Consider the following 14,283-nt stretch of genomic DNA (forward strand, 5'->3'; position numbering starts at 1 on the left):
TGATGGAAGGGAGAGTGGTTTAATCTTGTTCTAATTTTCTTACGTAGAGTCTCATAGGCCAGACTGAGGAAGGTTGGCATATTTTCCTCCTTGTAGGACGTGAGTAAATCAGATGCGCCTTCACAACAATCTCGGAATTCCATGGATGCGTGGCTGACTCAAACTTGACTTTGATACTGTGGTTTCAGAATTAATTACTTGAATTTAAGTACCATATTTGACATGATGGAATTCAAACTCGTATCTCAGGAATCAATGAGTTCAAGCAGGTGGTTGCTATTTCAGTAACTTAACCACTATACTATTGAACTTAACTTTTTTGCATAATAGTTGAGTGTGGCTAATTTGTGTAGGGCCACCACTTGGTGGTTCAGATGCTGTTGTTATCTTCCATCATCTTGTATCATCAATACTAATTATTAGCTGTGCCATTGGTGAGTTTCCTTCTGTGGTATCATAATATGGTAACCTGCAGCATCAGTGAATTTGTTGTCCAAAGAAAGGATTAACTTGAATCATTCTACTTCTGAGCTCTTGCACTGTTACTCAGTAAGTTACAGATCATCAAGTTCTTATCCAGGTACTTTTAAATATGGTGGTTTTTCTGCATCTTCGTCCTTTTAAGCAGTGCGTTTCAGACCACATAACAATTGAGTGAGAAGATAATTTCCAACCCTCATTGTTCTACCGAATCTATATCACCTAATTATTGACCATGCTGCCAAAACAAATGGCTTAATATTTATGCTATGCATGCATCTTTCATTCTCATGGGTCCCAGAGCTTTCCCATCAGTCCCATTTCCACAGACTGCCTTGTAGTCTATTGTCCATCAACTCGACCCTGATTCTTTTACAACCCACTGATACCAGGGATAATTTTTCAGTAACCAGTTAACTCACCAATCAGCATGTCTGTGGTATAGGAGGAAACTGGAGCATGCTGTCACATTCCCTAACTTGCAAATTTTACAGAGTGCACTTGAGATCGGTATTGAACCTCTGTCACTGGAGTTGTGAAGTACCAGCCCTGCCTCGATAGCCTTTAAGCAGGCATGGTAGTCTAGCGGTTAGTGTAATGCTATTACAGCTCCAGCGACCCAGGTTCAATTCCAGCCGCATCTGTAAGGTGTTTGTATGTTCTACCTGTGTCTGCGTGGGTTTCCTCTGGGTGCTCCGGTTTCCTCCCACATTCCAAAGATGTACAGGTTAGGAAGTTGTGGGCATGCTGTGTTGGCGCCAGAAGTGTTGTGACACTTGTGGGTTGCCCCCAGAACAGGGTAAGCAAAGGTGCATTTCACTGTTTTTTGATGTACATGTGACTAATAAAGATATCTTATGTTTCAGAATAAGAAAGGACTGATTCAGGATAGAGGATCAGACTTAGAGAGTTATAAAGTTGTATAGCACAGAAACAGACCTTACATTTCACCATGTCCATGCCAACCTTTTTGCCCATCTTCACTCACCACATTTGCTTGCATTAGGTTGTATCCTTCTGTGCCTTGCCTATTCAAATGCCTTTGTAAATGTCTCTTAAATGGAGTAATTGTATCTGATTCCACCACCCCTGACGGTGCATTACAGATATCAACCAAATTCTGTGGTGGAAAGAAAATACCCCATAGAATCATGAGAAGGAGTTATCAGGCAGGAAATTGAACTTGAGGTAGAAGAGTAGTCATGATCATGTCAAATGGTACAGCAGGCTTGAGGGCATGTAGTTGATTTAAACACACTTCTTATTATGTTCAATGCTCTGTCTTTGTCGTAACTAGAGTTTTCTACAGTTCTTGCATAACCTTGCTACTTGTTTTCTTTGTCCCAGTCATTAAATGAAAGTACCATATATTGCTAATTTATAACCTTGCATACCTGTCCTATCTTCAGGGAACTGTGAGCACTCTGAAATCGGTTTCTGTACACTTCAGTATGCTATTATTTATTCATGTATTCTCTTAACCTGTTTTCCCTCAAATGCATTAACTCATATTTCAATAGTTTTTCTGTTTTACAGTAGAAGGGAGTCTCAGTAAGTAACTGAAATGTATTACAATTGTTCTCTACCTTAGGATATCTTGTAATGCCAGTCTGATCATCTGCAAGGTGTGTTACAGATTAGGTTACTCTTTGGTGAGGGTCGCTTTAAGACATAGTACAGTAGTGTGTGTGTGTGGCGTTATTATGACAATAGGAGATAACAATGTGCTGATGTTTTGGTTCAGTCAGGAGGAGAAAGAGAGACACTGTCTGCTGGTATCTGTATCGATGGATGAAAAACAATAACTGTGTCTGTCATTACAATCCATGTATGGATTTCTGGAATAATTCGGTGGAGTCCACTTTGTCGTTAACCTGTAGAAGGAAACCGGTATTTCTGTGGATGGCCACGTCTCGAATGCCTTTGGGGTGGCAGATACTTCAGAACAGAGCAGTGGAGATCATCAGTGACTGATGTGTCATATGGGTTCCATCGTGGAACATTTGGATTTCGTAACTTCTCTATTTTCTCTCTACATTTCCTCTTCAGTCAACAGTGGTTTTGCAGAATCCTTTGCTCACGTTTCACCTTATGGCTTGCTGAACTGAACTTTGAGAACTCTTCCTGGACTTGGAGTTTGGGAATTTGCCACACACACACTTCAAGTTTAGTTTTTGGGGGTTAATGTCTAATATCTAACATTTTTACTTTTAACATTCTAACATTTTTACTTTTATTTTTCTTATTATCATAAGTAGTTATTAATAAAATAGTTTTTAACACATACATGACTCGGTGTGTTTCTTTTGTTGCTGGTACGTAACAGGTGTGTGAGAATAATTTGAATTGAACTGTCTTTCAGTGCTGTTTATTGTACACAGATTTGTAAACTGCAGAGAGAGTTATTTGCATAGATATTAATTTTTAAAAATCTTTTTATTTGAAGGAAGAAAAAGCTTCATTGCTGCATCGAACCCAGGAAGAAAGACGAAAGCGAGAGGTAAATGTGCTCTAAATCACTGAAAACCAAAATATTATATAGTTCTCCTAAGAACATAGGAGCTAGTGTTGTGCTGAACTAATTAAACACCGAACTAAACTAATCCCTTCTGCATACACAATGTCCATATCCCTCCATTCTCTGCACATTCATGTTTCTATCCTAGAGTGTCTTAAACAGCTCTATTGTATTTGCCTCCACTGCCACCCCTGGCAGCACATTCCAGGCACCCACCACTCTGTGCAAAAAAAAAATCTCTTGCCCCACACATCTCCTTTGAACTTTCCCCCTTTCACCTTAAATGCATGCCCTCTGGTATTAGACATTTTGACCCGGGGGGGGGGGGGGGGGGGGGGGGGGGTGGGCCAGGGCCAGAAAAAATAACTGGTTGTGTGCTCCACCTGTGCATCTCATAAGCGTCTATCAGGTCTCCCTTCAGCCTCTGCTGCTCTTAATAGTAATAGTATTATATGTCCTAACAGTATTATCTGAAAATAATTGCAAGCATTAAGTTTTTCTAAATTAAATTCATGTTTTCAGATTTTGCTGTCAATTCTTTTTTGTGCTACAATGAAAATGGAAAGAAATGCTGAGTATTTTAAGTTTTTTCAGAAAAAATGTGGGTGGTACCAGATATTTTGGATTGTGTAAATAACAAAATGGGAGGTAAAAAGTATAATTTTAGCTTACTGGCATTTCAGGAAAAAAATGATATTTCAGTGTTGGGCAACCAACCACAACACCTGTCGACTCATCATGCCATTGGTCTATGACTGGCCAGATAGAGGCTTCCAATAAATGAACACTTAATGGCTTTAGCCTTGAGTATAATAAAATGCAGTGTTATAGCACAATTAAAGTGTTTATCCTTGGTTTACTGAAGTGACCTGTGGCTTTGATAAAGCAATAAACAGAGTTGCAGTTCGTCTTAATATTGTAGAATACATTTCAGGCTAATAAATCAAACATTTTCATTTATTGTGTATTCAGACCAGACTTCCACTATTTTGTCATCTATACTGATTGCTAGATTGCATTGTCCAAGACTTGTATTAATAGGAAATAGGTGCAACAAACAATTAGGAGGGCAAATATTTGACCTTCATTGCAAGATGATTTAAATACAGGAGCAAGGATGTCTTGCTGTAGCCTCATTGAGATCCCATCTGGAGCTTTATGTGCAGTTTTGGTCATCTTAAGAGGAAGGATGTTCTTGTCATGGCAGGAGTGCAGTGAAGGTTTATTAGACTGTTTATTCCGATGGAGGACTGCTAGAAAAGGAGACTGGGTTGATTAGACCTATATTCAGTGGAGTATAGAAGAATGAGAGCGTATCTCATAGAAACCTATTGTATTTGAACGTGTCTAGACAGATTAAGTATAGGAAGGAGTTCCCTATGGCTGGAGAGTCCAGAACCTAGAATATGGATATCTCAATTAGAACAGATGGTAGTGAACCTGTAAAATTCACTACCACTGAAGACAGAGGAGGACAAGTATTTAAATATATTCAGAGCAAGTAGATATTTCATGCTAAAGAGATCAAGGATATGGGGAGAAGATTGGGAACAGAGTACTGAAATAAATTATCAGTCATGATTGAATTGGGGCAGGCCAAAAGGCCCAACTCCTATTTTCTGTTCCTAATGTAACCATCTCTCCTTCCTGTTTTGTTTTGAACTCTGTCCAAGATTTGGTTAATTGTGATAGATGCATTGAATGGTCATGCATATTCACAATATTTGGGTCCTAATACAGTTAACATTTCTGGTATTAGACATTTTTTACTTATTGCTGAAGTCCTTGGTCATTGATTTGACATAATTACAGCCAATATGAAGACAAAATTCACCAAGGTCTTTTAGCAGTGATGGCCTTATTATACTTCTCCTTTTGGGTATTATTTCTAAATTTTCTTCATTAATCAGTATGTTTTGACTTAAACTAATAATTTCCCCAAAAAATTATTTGCAATTCTGGTGAATGAAAGCAGAATTAAGGTGACATGCAATTATTCTGTGAATTGACCGTCTTTCTTCAAACTCTTTAGTCAAATGTTGGGGTGATATTTCCTGCAACTTTCCTGATTCAAGTACTTTGGCAGTTTATAGCTTAATTAGTTATTTGAATATTTCTATGTTTAGTTCTCTGCTCTCATTGATTTCTTTGACCCCATATGTTTTAAACATCTAGTAACTGAAGTAATTCACTTTTTCATCTGAGTGGTTAGCTCGATATTGCATGCATTTTGAGATTTTATTGTTCTTTGTGAGTTATCTTTCCCCTTGTGATCTATTTTGATTTGAATAGCAGATTTCTGAACTAATTATAGAAGGATCTGGTCATCAATCCTTTGGGGAGGCCTGGCTGACTCATATAGCAACTATTAAGTTAATAATTGTCAGCTGTGAAAGACAGGATAACCCATCTACTTCATAATTTAGGCTGTTAGTTGTTTGCTATAACTATTTGAATTTGTTGAATTTAAGTATGATGTCAAAATAAATGTGCCAGCCAAGCGCAGTCTTCTGTGAAGAGCTGCTGTTTAGACTGGAGAATCTGACAAACTTGCACTCTGGTGCCTGAGACCCAAGGTTGAAACTGCAGGCATTGTGCACACTCAATCATGTATAAAATCAGTGGATAATGACAGTCTGTTGTTGTGTCCATGTTGCCCATTGTATATTTCAAGCTCTGTTTCATTTTCACAACTGAGACTTCTCCAAAAGATGAACTCCACTGGATGTGGTCAAGATTAGGATTTGAATTCTTACTGGTTGTGAGTTCATTTTGTTGTTAAAGATACTGTCATAGGATGTTCCATTCAAAGTATTTACCTTGGCCTCCAAACAATAAGTGATTCATTTAGGCTCAGGGGTGAGGAGCACAATCTGGTGATTAATTTTAAAGCACAGCATTTTTTCCTTTCACCTGCTTTGGAATGCAATGTGCATACTTTTTGCTCTTCCAATGTAATATCTTTTTGTTCCTTTCCATGAGAGTTGCTGTGCATTATGAAATTAATGGAACCACTGAGTGACTTATGCATATTCCATTCCAAAGCAAGTGAAAGAAAGGAAAAGGTGCTGTGCATTAAAATTAATCACCATACTGTGCTCCTCACCCCTGAGCCTAAATGAATCCAGGGTACTGAAAATATTTATATTCTCCTACAGTTTATAATCATGACACAAGTATAGGTGGGTCTCCGTTGTATCTGTTCTTATAATACTTTTCACACCTGTGCCTTTACAACGTCTTTGTTAATTGTGCTTTCTCACTAGAGCCACTATTAATGGTGCACTCAACCTTGTCTCTGTTTTTCACACTTTTGCTCTCACCACCTTCTCCCAGTTAGAACAATAGGGTTTCCCTTGTCCTCGCCTTCCTCCTTACCAGCATCTACATTCAACAGATCATCTTCATAATTTCTGCTACCATCAGAGATGCCTTCGTCTTCCTCCCTTTCAGTAGCAGTTAGCGTAACGCTTTACAGTTCCAGTGACCTGGGTTCAATTCTGGCTGCTGTCTGTAAGGAGTTTGTACGTTCTCCCTGTGTCTGCATGGGTTTCCTCTGGGTGCTCCGGTTTCCTCCCACATTCCAAAGACGTACGGGTCAGGAAGTTGTGGGCATGCTATGTTGGCGCAGGAAGCGTGGCGACACTTGCGGGCGGCCCCCCCCCCCCCCCCCCCCCCAGAACACTACGCAAAAAATGCGTTTCACTGTGTTTCGATGTACATGTGACTAAGAAAGATCTTATCTAGGTATACTGTATACTGTGACTCTGGTCCATTTTTCCTTCTCCACCAATCACTCCCCTTTTCATGGCTTTTCCATGCAATTATGGAGATACATATCCTATTATATGTTTTTATGTTATCGAGGTGAAGTAGCAGATCTCTTGCACTTTCAATTTCATTTGTTGTGTGTGGTTTCCTTATGTTGAAGAAACCAAATGCAGATGGGTGATCACTTTGTGGAGGACCTCTATTTAATCTGCAAGGGTGATCCTGAGCTTTCAGGCTTTGTCACATTAATTCTTTGTCCCACGTCTACTTTGACCTAGGTATTTTTAGCATCCTATATTGCACCAATGATAATGCCCAGTATAAGCTCGAGGAACAGCACCTTTTGTCTTAAAATTGTCAGGATTAAATATTGAATCTACAATTTCTTGCCATCTTGTGTGTTCTCTCTTCTTCTTTCTTTCCCTGCTTCTATCCCACCCCCCGCCCACCCCTTCATGGAGTTACTAAACCTTTCGTTTCCATTTGGTTCATTTCTCTTTTCTGTCTCCAACTGATATTTTTAAAAAAATAATTGGTAGCTCTTCATCCTTGGTCTACACCCCATCACAGACATTCCCACTGTTCTCTCCACTCCTCCTCTGCAACTCAAGACATGCATGTCTTCTCACTTTTCCATTTCTGAAGGATCCTTGAAATGTCAACTCTGTTTCTCTCCCAATTGACACAGCCTGATCTGAGTGTTTCCAGCATTCTGTTTTTGTTTGAGATTTCCACCATTTACATTTTTCTCCAAATATGTATTAATATTTACACTTTCTTTAATGTACATTTGCTCTGACATTTGATGGTGATGGTGTGATAGCTGTGGGCTATTCCTCGGACAGGTTCTATTCACTTTACATTCATTGTGAAGAATAGATTGCTGAAAACTGCAAAATTTATAGGACGGCCTTGTTAAAATTTTTTTTCTCTTCAGGAAGAAAGACGAAGACAGAGGAACGCAGTTATTATTCAGTCCTTCCTCCGAGGATACAGGGACAGGAAGCAACAAGTAAGTTATACAAATGAATGAAGTACCAGGGTACTTGAAGAGACTTGAAAATTTAATGAAAGGGGTGCAGTGGGATCATCAGTTTGTTGTACTGCTGCATGGACTTTAAATGCATTGAGAAACAAAGGCCTGCAGATGCTGGAATCTAGATGAGAAAACAACAGGATGCTGGAGGATGCATTTGTCTTCAGATTATTAATAGTTGCTTAAAAAGTGATCAAATTTCTTTAAAAGGTTCTAGGTTGGAAATGCTGTGAATGTTTCTTGGAATGAAATAATTTTAAGTGAAAATTGTGCCCATATGATGATGTAAGCCATTTTTATCTTTGTGGCACTAAGAGTGTTTATTGTATGATTTGTCAATCTGTTGGTGTTTTCTGTTTATAATAAATGGGGATGATGGTTAAGTATTTGGAAGTGGGCATAACAAAAGTAGACAATTTCAACAGGCGTTTGGGTGCTACAATGAATGGAAACATCATTCCATCTCGTATATGAATGGTTCATTTTCAGAAAATAGAATTCTAATTTTTAAAATTTTGTTTGCAGCATACGATACAGCGAAGTGAATTTGATCATTGTGTCTCCGTAGCACAAGCAGGCGGAAATTTTTCTCTCAGTGATGGATATAATTTGACTGTTTTAATAAGGAAGCTCTTATTTTTTTACAAACAAAATGAAGATTTGGATAGATTGGTAAGAGAAAAAATATCCCTTTGCAATCAATTGCTTGATTTGTTTAGCTCTAAAGTACACAGCATGAATTAATTTCAATTAAGAATGAAAGCACTTCCTTGACCATCTTGCACATTATTGGCAGTATTGCTCCTGTTTGATCCTCACACTCAGTTGTACAGCCTTGCAGAGGTGGAAGGTACCACTTTAGATATCCAGGACACTTCATTTAACGTAAATGTTGGAACAGAAAAATATTACAAACCAGAAGGACACCAGCACTTTTCCATTGTTCATGTCTTCCACATTTATACCATTAACTTGGAGAACCCTCTGTTAATTGATAGCTTCTCCTTTTCGATGATACAGAAAACCCTTTCAAAAACATATGATCCTACATGCTAGATTTTGTAGGGATGATGCTGGTGGCAAAAAGAAGAGCAGTTAAAGTGGCAGCATGTTCCTGTCCAGCAATCTCAGTTGTTTCCCTATTTGTTGGTCTTTTAAGTTCACAGTCCCCTTTGTCTTTGAGCCTGAAACTGAGTGAGTAATGGGGTTACTTGCGGTAAAGTAACATTCTCATAGACTCATAGACCCATACAGCATGGAAGCAGACCATGCGGCCCACCATGTCCAGGCCATCCAGTGCGCATTGTTATGGACTAGGTTACTATTGATGAATGTCCCTTTAAGATAGAGCATAGTGGTGTGCTTAGGTCAACAGAAGATAAAGGACGTAATGACGTTTTTGGAGCAGTCAGTCAGAGGAGAGAGAGACACCATCTTGCTAGTCTCTATCGATGGATGGAAAACAGTAACTGTGCCTGTCACTACAATCCACGTATGGATTTTTGGAGTAATCCAGTGGAGTCCACTTTGTCGTTAACCTGTAGAGGGAAACAGGTATTTGTGTGGATGGCCCCATCTCAGATGCTTTTTGGGGTGGCAGATACTTTGGAACAAAGCAGTGGAGTTCACTTTGTTGTTGACCTGTAGAAGGAAACAGGTATTTGTGTGGACAGCCATGATTCGGGAGCCTTCCGGGGTGAGGCAGATGCGGTGGAGTGGTCACTGCTGAGTAAACACTGAGGTGTTGTTTGGGTTCCATCATAGAACATTTGGATTTCGTAATATCTCTATTTTCTCTCTACATCTATGTCTTATCTTCAGTCAACGGTGGTTGTTGAAGAAGCCTTTGCTCATGTTTCACCTTATGGCTTACTGAACTGAACTTTAAGAACCATTCCTGGACTTGGAGTTTGGGAATTTGCCACACAGACACTATGAGTTTAGTTTTGGGGTTAATGTTTAAGGTTTAACATTTTTACTTCTAACATTCTAACGTTTTTACTTTTATTTTTCTTATTATCATAAGTAGTTATTAATAAAGTAGTTTTTAACACTGAATCATGACTTGGTGTGTTTCTTTTGTTGCTGGTTTGTAACAGCATTCATCCACATTAATCCTACCTTCCAGTACTTGGCCCATAGCTTTCCATGCCTTGGCGATTCAAGTGATTAAGTTACTAGATGAGTGATTTTTGAAAACATCATTTTTGATATAAAAAAACACTATATAGTTAGGGAAAAAGTGCATATTAAATGCTGCCATTGCAAATAACACTGACATCTTGCAATTGATTTAAATATAAATGTCATGTTTAATAAATATTTAATTATAACAAATTAAAATATGACATGTCTTATGCATGATATAAAGTGACTAATTTTCCCCCTTCTCTTTCAGACATGGATATGTCATAAAGTGACTAATTTTCCCCTTTCTCTTTCAGACATGGATGTGTCAAAATTTGGTTAAACATAGTGGTTTGTATGTGCAGCAGCTAGTTGATTCCAACAAACAAATATGTTTATATCAAATAAAGCGTTTGTTGGGTTTATGTTGCAGGTAAGCCCTTTTATGACATTTGTACAGTGTGCTGTAAATGTCATTCCATTATTGGAGAATGGGAACGTAATTATGATGTGAAATGAGAAAATGTAGATTGAATTTCTTGTAATGTATCAGCAGAAAATATTGAGCATGTTATGTTTTGTTAATTATTTTAATTGAAATGCTTAATTAAGGTACAGTAAGCACAGTTGTAAACTTGAGTACTATACAAAAAGTGACAATGGTTTTCAAATTGAAAGTATATAAACATCAAAGTCTAAAACAAAGCATGCATATGAACATAAGAAATGGAAGCATGAGTAGGTTATGTAGGCACTCAAAGACCACAGCTGATCTGATGGAGAAGCCAAAAGCTGCAGATCCTGGAAATTTGAAAAACCTGCTGGAGATACTCAGTAGGTCAGGTAGCATATGCAGAGAGAGAAACAGTTAACATTAAACCTTCTCTGTGAGACCTTATTGAAAGCTGTCTGAAAATCCAAATAGACCACATTCACTCGAGAAACAAAGGACTGCAGATGCTGGAATCTAGATGAAAAACACGATGATGCTAGAAGAACTCAGGAGGCCAGGCAGCATCCGTGGAGAAAAGCAAGCGGTCAACGTTTTGGGTCAGGACCCTTCTTCAGGACTCCTGAAGAAGGGTCCTGACCCAAAACGTTGACCACTTGCTTTTCTCCACAGATGCTGCCAGACCACATTCACTGACTTACCTCTTATATACTCAGAGAACTCAGTAAATAAGTCAAATATGACTTCCTTTTCATAAATCCATGTTGACACTGCTTCATATTATTTTCTAAGTATTTTGATATCCCATCCTTTATTGTAGATTCCAGCATTTTCCAGCTGTTGCTGTCATGCTAACAGATCTGTAGTTCCCTACTTTCTCTCTACTCTGTTTTTAAATAGAGGGATCCTATCTGCTACCATCCAGTCTGTGGGCACCTTCCAGAATGTACATATACATCCAACTTTATTTTTTCAAACCTTGGGGATCTAGATTATCAGGTCCTTAGCATTTACTAATTTTTAGGTTTCATTAACTTTTGCATTTCTTTACAAATATTAATTTATTTTATTTCCTTGTTTGATTCATCAGTATTTCTGTATCCAGCCATCTGGCCCTGGTACATTCATAATTTCTTTTGTTTAGATGGAAAACCTTGGTTTCAGATTGAACTGCACCAATTTAAACCTGTTTCAATGTGAATGTGGAAGGATTGTAGACTTTCCTTAGTTAAAATGGCCTGTTTATTTATAATGTCCAGTCTTTTGAAGGATAGCCATTGACTGAAGGATAGTTGGTAGCAGAGGATCTATATTTGACTCTCAATGAGTCAAAGCTATATTGGAATAAACTTTTATCAAATTAAATGATTTGTGTTATAGCTTCAAAAATATTTTCAAAAACTTAAACCTAAATGGTAATAATGCAAATATTATTCATTATCATTAACTGTTATGAAGAAATTGTTTAAGAAAGTAATTATATTAGTGTGACAAATCCCTAGGACCAACTTCATTTGATATCAGGGTTTTTAAATGAAGTAGGTGAAATTATTGGCGCCCTAACTGTCAGCTCCTAATGTTTTGTTGATTAAGCAATTGTTCCTTTTCATGAAAATTACAGGCCACTACACTAAAGAAAATGAGATGAAAATTGAGAAGTTATAAGCAAGTTATCCTAACATCTAATTAAAGTCTGTGAATAAGGCTAGAAGGACTGAATATTTTTACAAGGTTTCAGTTGATCAGTGAAATGTATTGTTTGTTTGTTCTGTAAAATGTAGTTTGGCAGGTCTGACTTAATGGACAGGAAAAAGCCTATAAATGTTATAAGGACTGGAATACCTTTAAGTCCCTCATGTTGGCTAAAGTTGAAGTTCATGGTATTGAAGGCAGATTATTGACTGGCAAAGAAATTATTTAAATTGCAAAAGACAGTAGAAATAACTGTAAACTTATTGGCAGGATATAACTTGTGTTGCAAGGAATTGTGCTTGGGCCTTAATTATTCATAAAGATGACTCGATAGGGAGCCACATGTCTGAGATATTATGGAATGTCATGGGATCAGAGATGCTTGGAGGCTAAATGGTTTCTTTGTATTGTGAAATTGTCATATAATTTGAAAGCATATTTATCTGATTAAGCTTTTCAAGTAATGTACTTCTGTGGCTTCATAGATTACTGAAGAGCTGTAACAATGAGACTTTGAATGTTACTGTGCCTTTGCGGATGTTGGAGATCTTTTCCTCAGAAAAAACATATTTGCCCATTGTACGGGATGTTAACAGCGTAACATCAATAGTTGAACAAATTTTGCACTACATGGTTCAGAAAGGTTAGTAATCTCTGATCAAGATAAGAGATGAGATATCTTTATTAGTCACATGTACATCGAAACAGTGAAATGCATCTTTTGTGTAGAGTGTTCTGAGGGGCACCAAAGGATTTTTAACTAATGGCTTTTAAGCCCCTTTTGTCTAATTGCTTGGTCTCGACGTAAAAATAAAAATTGTAATAACTACTGCTCCTACTATGCTATTTTAAATTTTAATGCTCATACTTGTCTACATTTGGGGAAAATGTTGCTTTAATCATTTAAATCTATGTTGGTACAAATTCAGTCTGTAACTTGTCCTTGTGCATGGTTGCCCGCTCTACATTTCTTGATGGCAACTTGTAAACTGTTACTTCCACCTCTTTCAGCTGAGTTTATTGAGTTTGGTGCTCACAATAGAGAAATCAAATAGCTTGTACTGGAGAAAGCAAACTCAGATAGGGGACTGCTTTGGCTAACACCTCTGCTCAGTCTGCAGGTGTGATCCTGAGTTTCTAGTAGCCTGTGACTTGAAATTTTCATCCCACTCCCATTCAGACCTTGCAGTCTTTGGACCCCTATACTCTTCCAACAAAGCTCAATGCAAGCTCAAGATTAGCACTTCATTTTATTTTTTGTCTGGGCACTGTGGATTTGATCTTGAATTCAACATATGATCAGCTCCATTTTGTTCTGCATTTTGCCTGAACATTTGAGAACATGATTTGTTAATGTATGCTTCTGGTCAAGAGTTTCACAGATGGAAATGCATTTCGAGAAGTGCATATAATTTGAAATGATGGAAGTTGCTGCAATCTCAGCTCAAGGTCCTTGCACACACAATTCTGAGTATAGGAGCACAAGTTCATAAGATATATTCTTTTATACTTTGGTTGAAATTTGTTCCTTCAGCTGTATGTCAAAAGTCAATCCAATTTTAAACTTGAAGTTTTAATCAGATTCATGAATTTGTTTTCCTGTTGTACTTCCTCGGCCATCCTTAATTAACAACAGCCGAAATTCAAACAAGAATGCTTACTCTAGACAGCTGTGAGATTTTGAATCAGGGTAGAAATTGTTGAGAGGCTATTTGTATATTTAAAAGGCTAAATCCAAGACACAAGCAATATAATGAATACTGGAAATCTGAAATGGAGAAAACACTGGAAACTCTCAATTGGTCAGGCAGTGTCTGTGGAGAGCAGAAAACATTGTTTCTGGTTGATGATGTTTCATCAGGACTGCAAGAACTGTTGAGGTTTAAAAATAGGCTTAAAGACCCACTTTTTTAATGCATACGACACAATGATGGCACTCCATCATAAGTTGCGTCATCATGCACTGCATTTATTGTCCCTGGTCATGAAATTCCATTTTTGTCTCAGCCAAAAATATTTCGAATTAGGTGCATCATGCTGGGAAAAATCATGACTTTCAATCATGATTTTAAATCACTCCATCTTCAGTGGAGTGATTTAAAATTGAACCTGAACTTATTGAACAATATATAAAATTAATTTCATTATCTGTTGTGCTAAGTGGACTGACATGGCTGTCATTTGATTGAGTCAGGGCTTAAAGGCAAT

General features: G+C 37.7%; 1 protein-coding gene across 4 annotated transcripts in view; it reads left to right on the top strand.

Annotated features, from left to right (window-relative positions):
* ube3c (ubiquitin protein ligase E3C) overlaps positions 1-14,283 on the top strand; it is a 119,364-nt gene that overhangs the window by 7,635 nt on the left and 97,446 nt on the right. For all 4 annotated transcript variants that reach the window (XM_052016734.1, XM_052016732.1, XM_052016733.1 and 1 more), the window contains exons 3-7: positions 2,927-2,980; positions 7,707-7,781; positions 8,331-8,477; positions 10,250-10,365; positions 12,561-12,718. In XM_052016734.1, the coding sequence (XP_051872694.1) occupies positions 2,927-2,980; positions 7,707-7,781; positions 8,331-8,477; positions 10,250-10,365; positions 12,561-12,718 (550 nt within the window). The remainder of the gene's footprint in view (positions 1-2,926; positions 2,981-7,706; positions 7,782-8,330; positions 8,478-10,249; positions 10,366-12,560; positions 12,719-14,283) is intronic.

This window comes from Pristis pectinata, chromosome 5 (genome assembly GCF_009764475.1).
Source record: "Pristis pectinata isolate sPriPec2 chromosome 5, sPriPec2.1.pri, whole genome shotgun sequence".
In the NCBI taxonomy this organism is placed as follows: Eukaryota; Metazoa; Chordata; class Chondrichthyes; order Rhinopristiformes; family Pristidae; genus Pristis; species Pristis pectinata.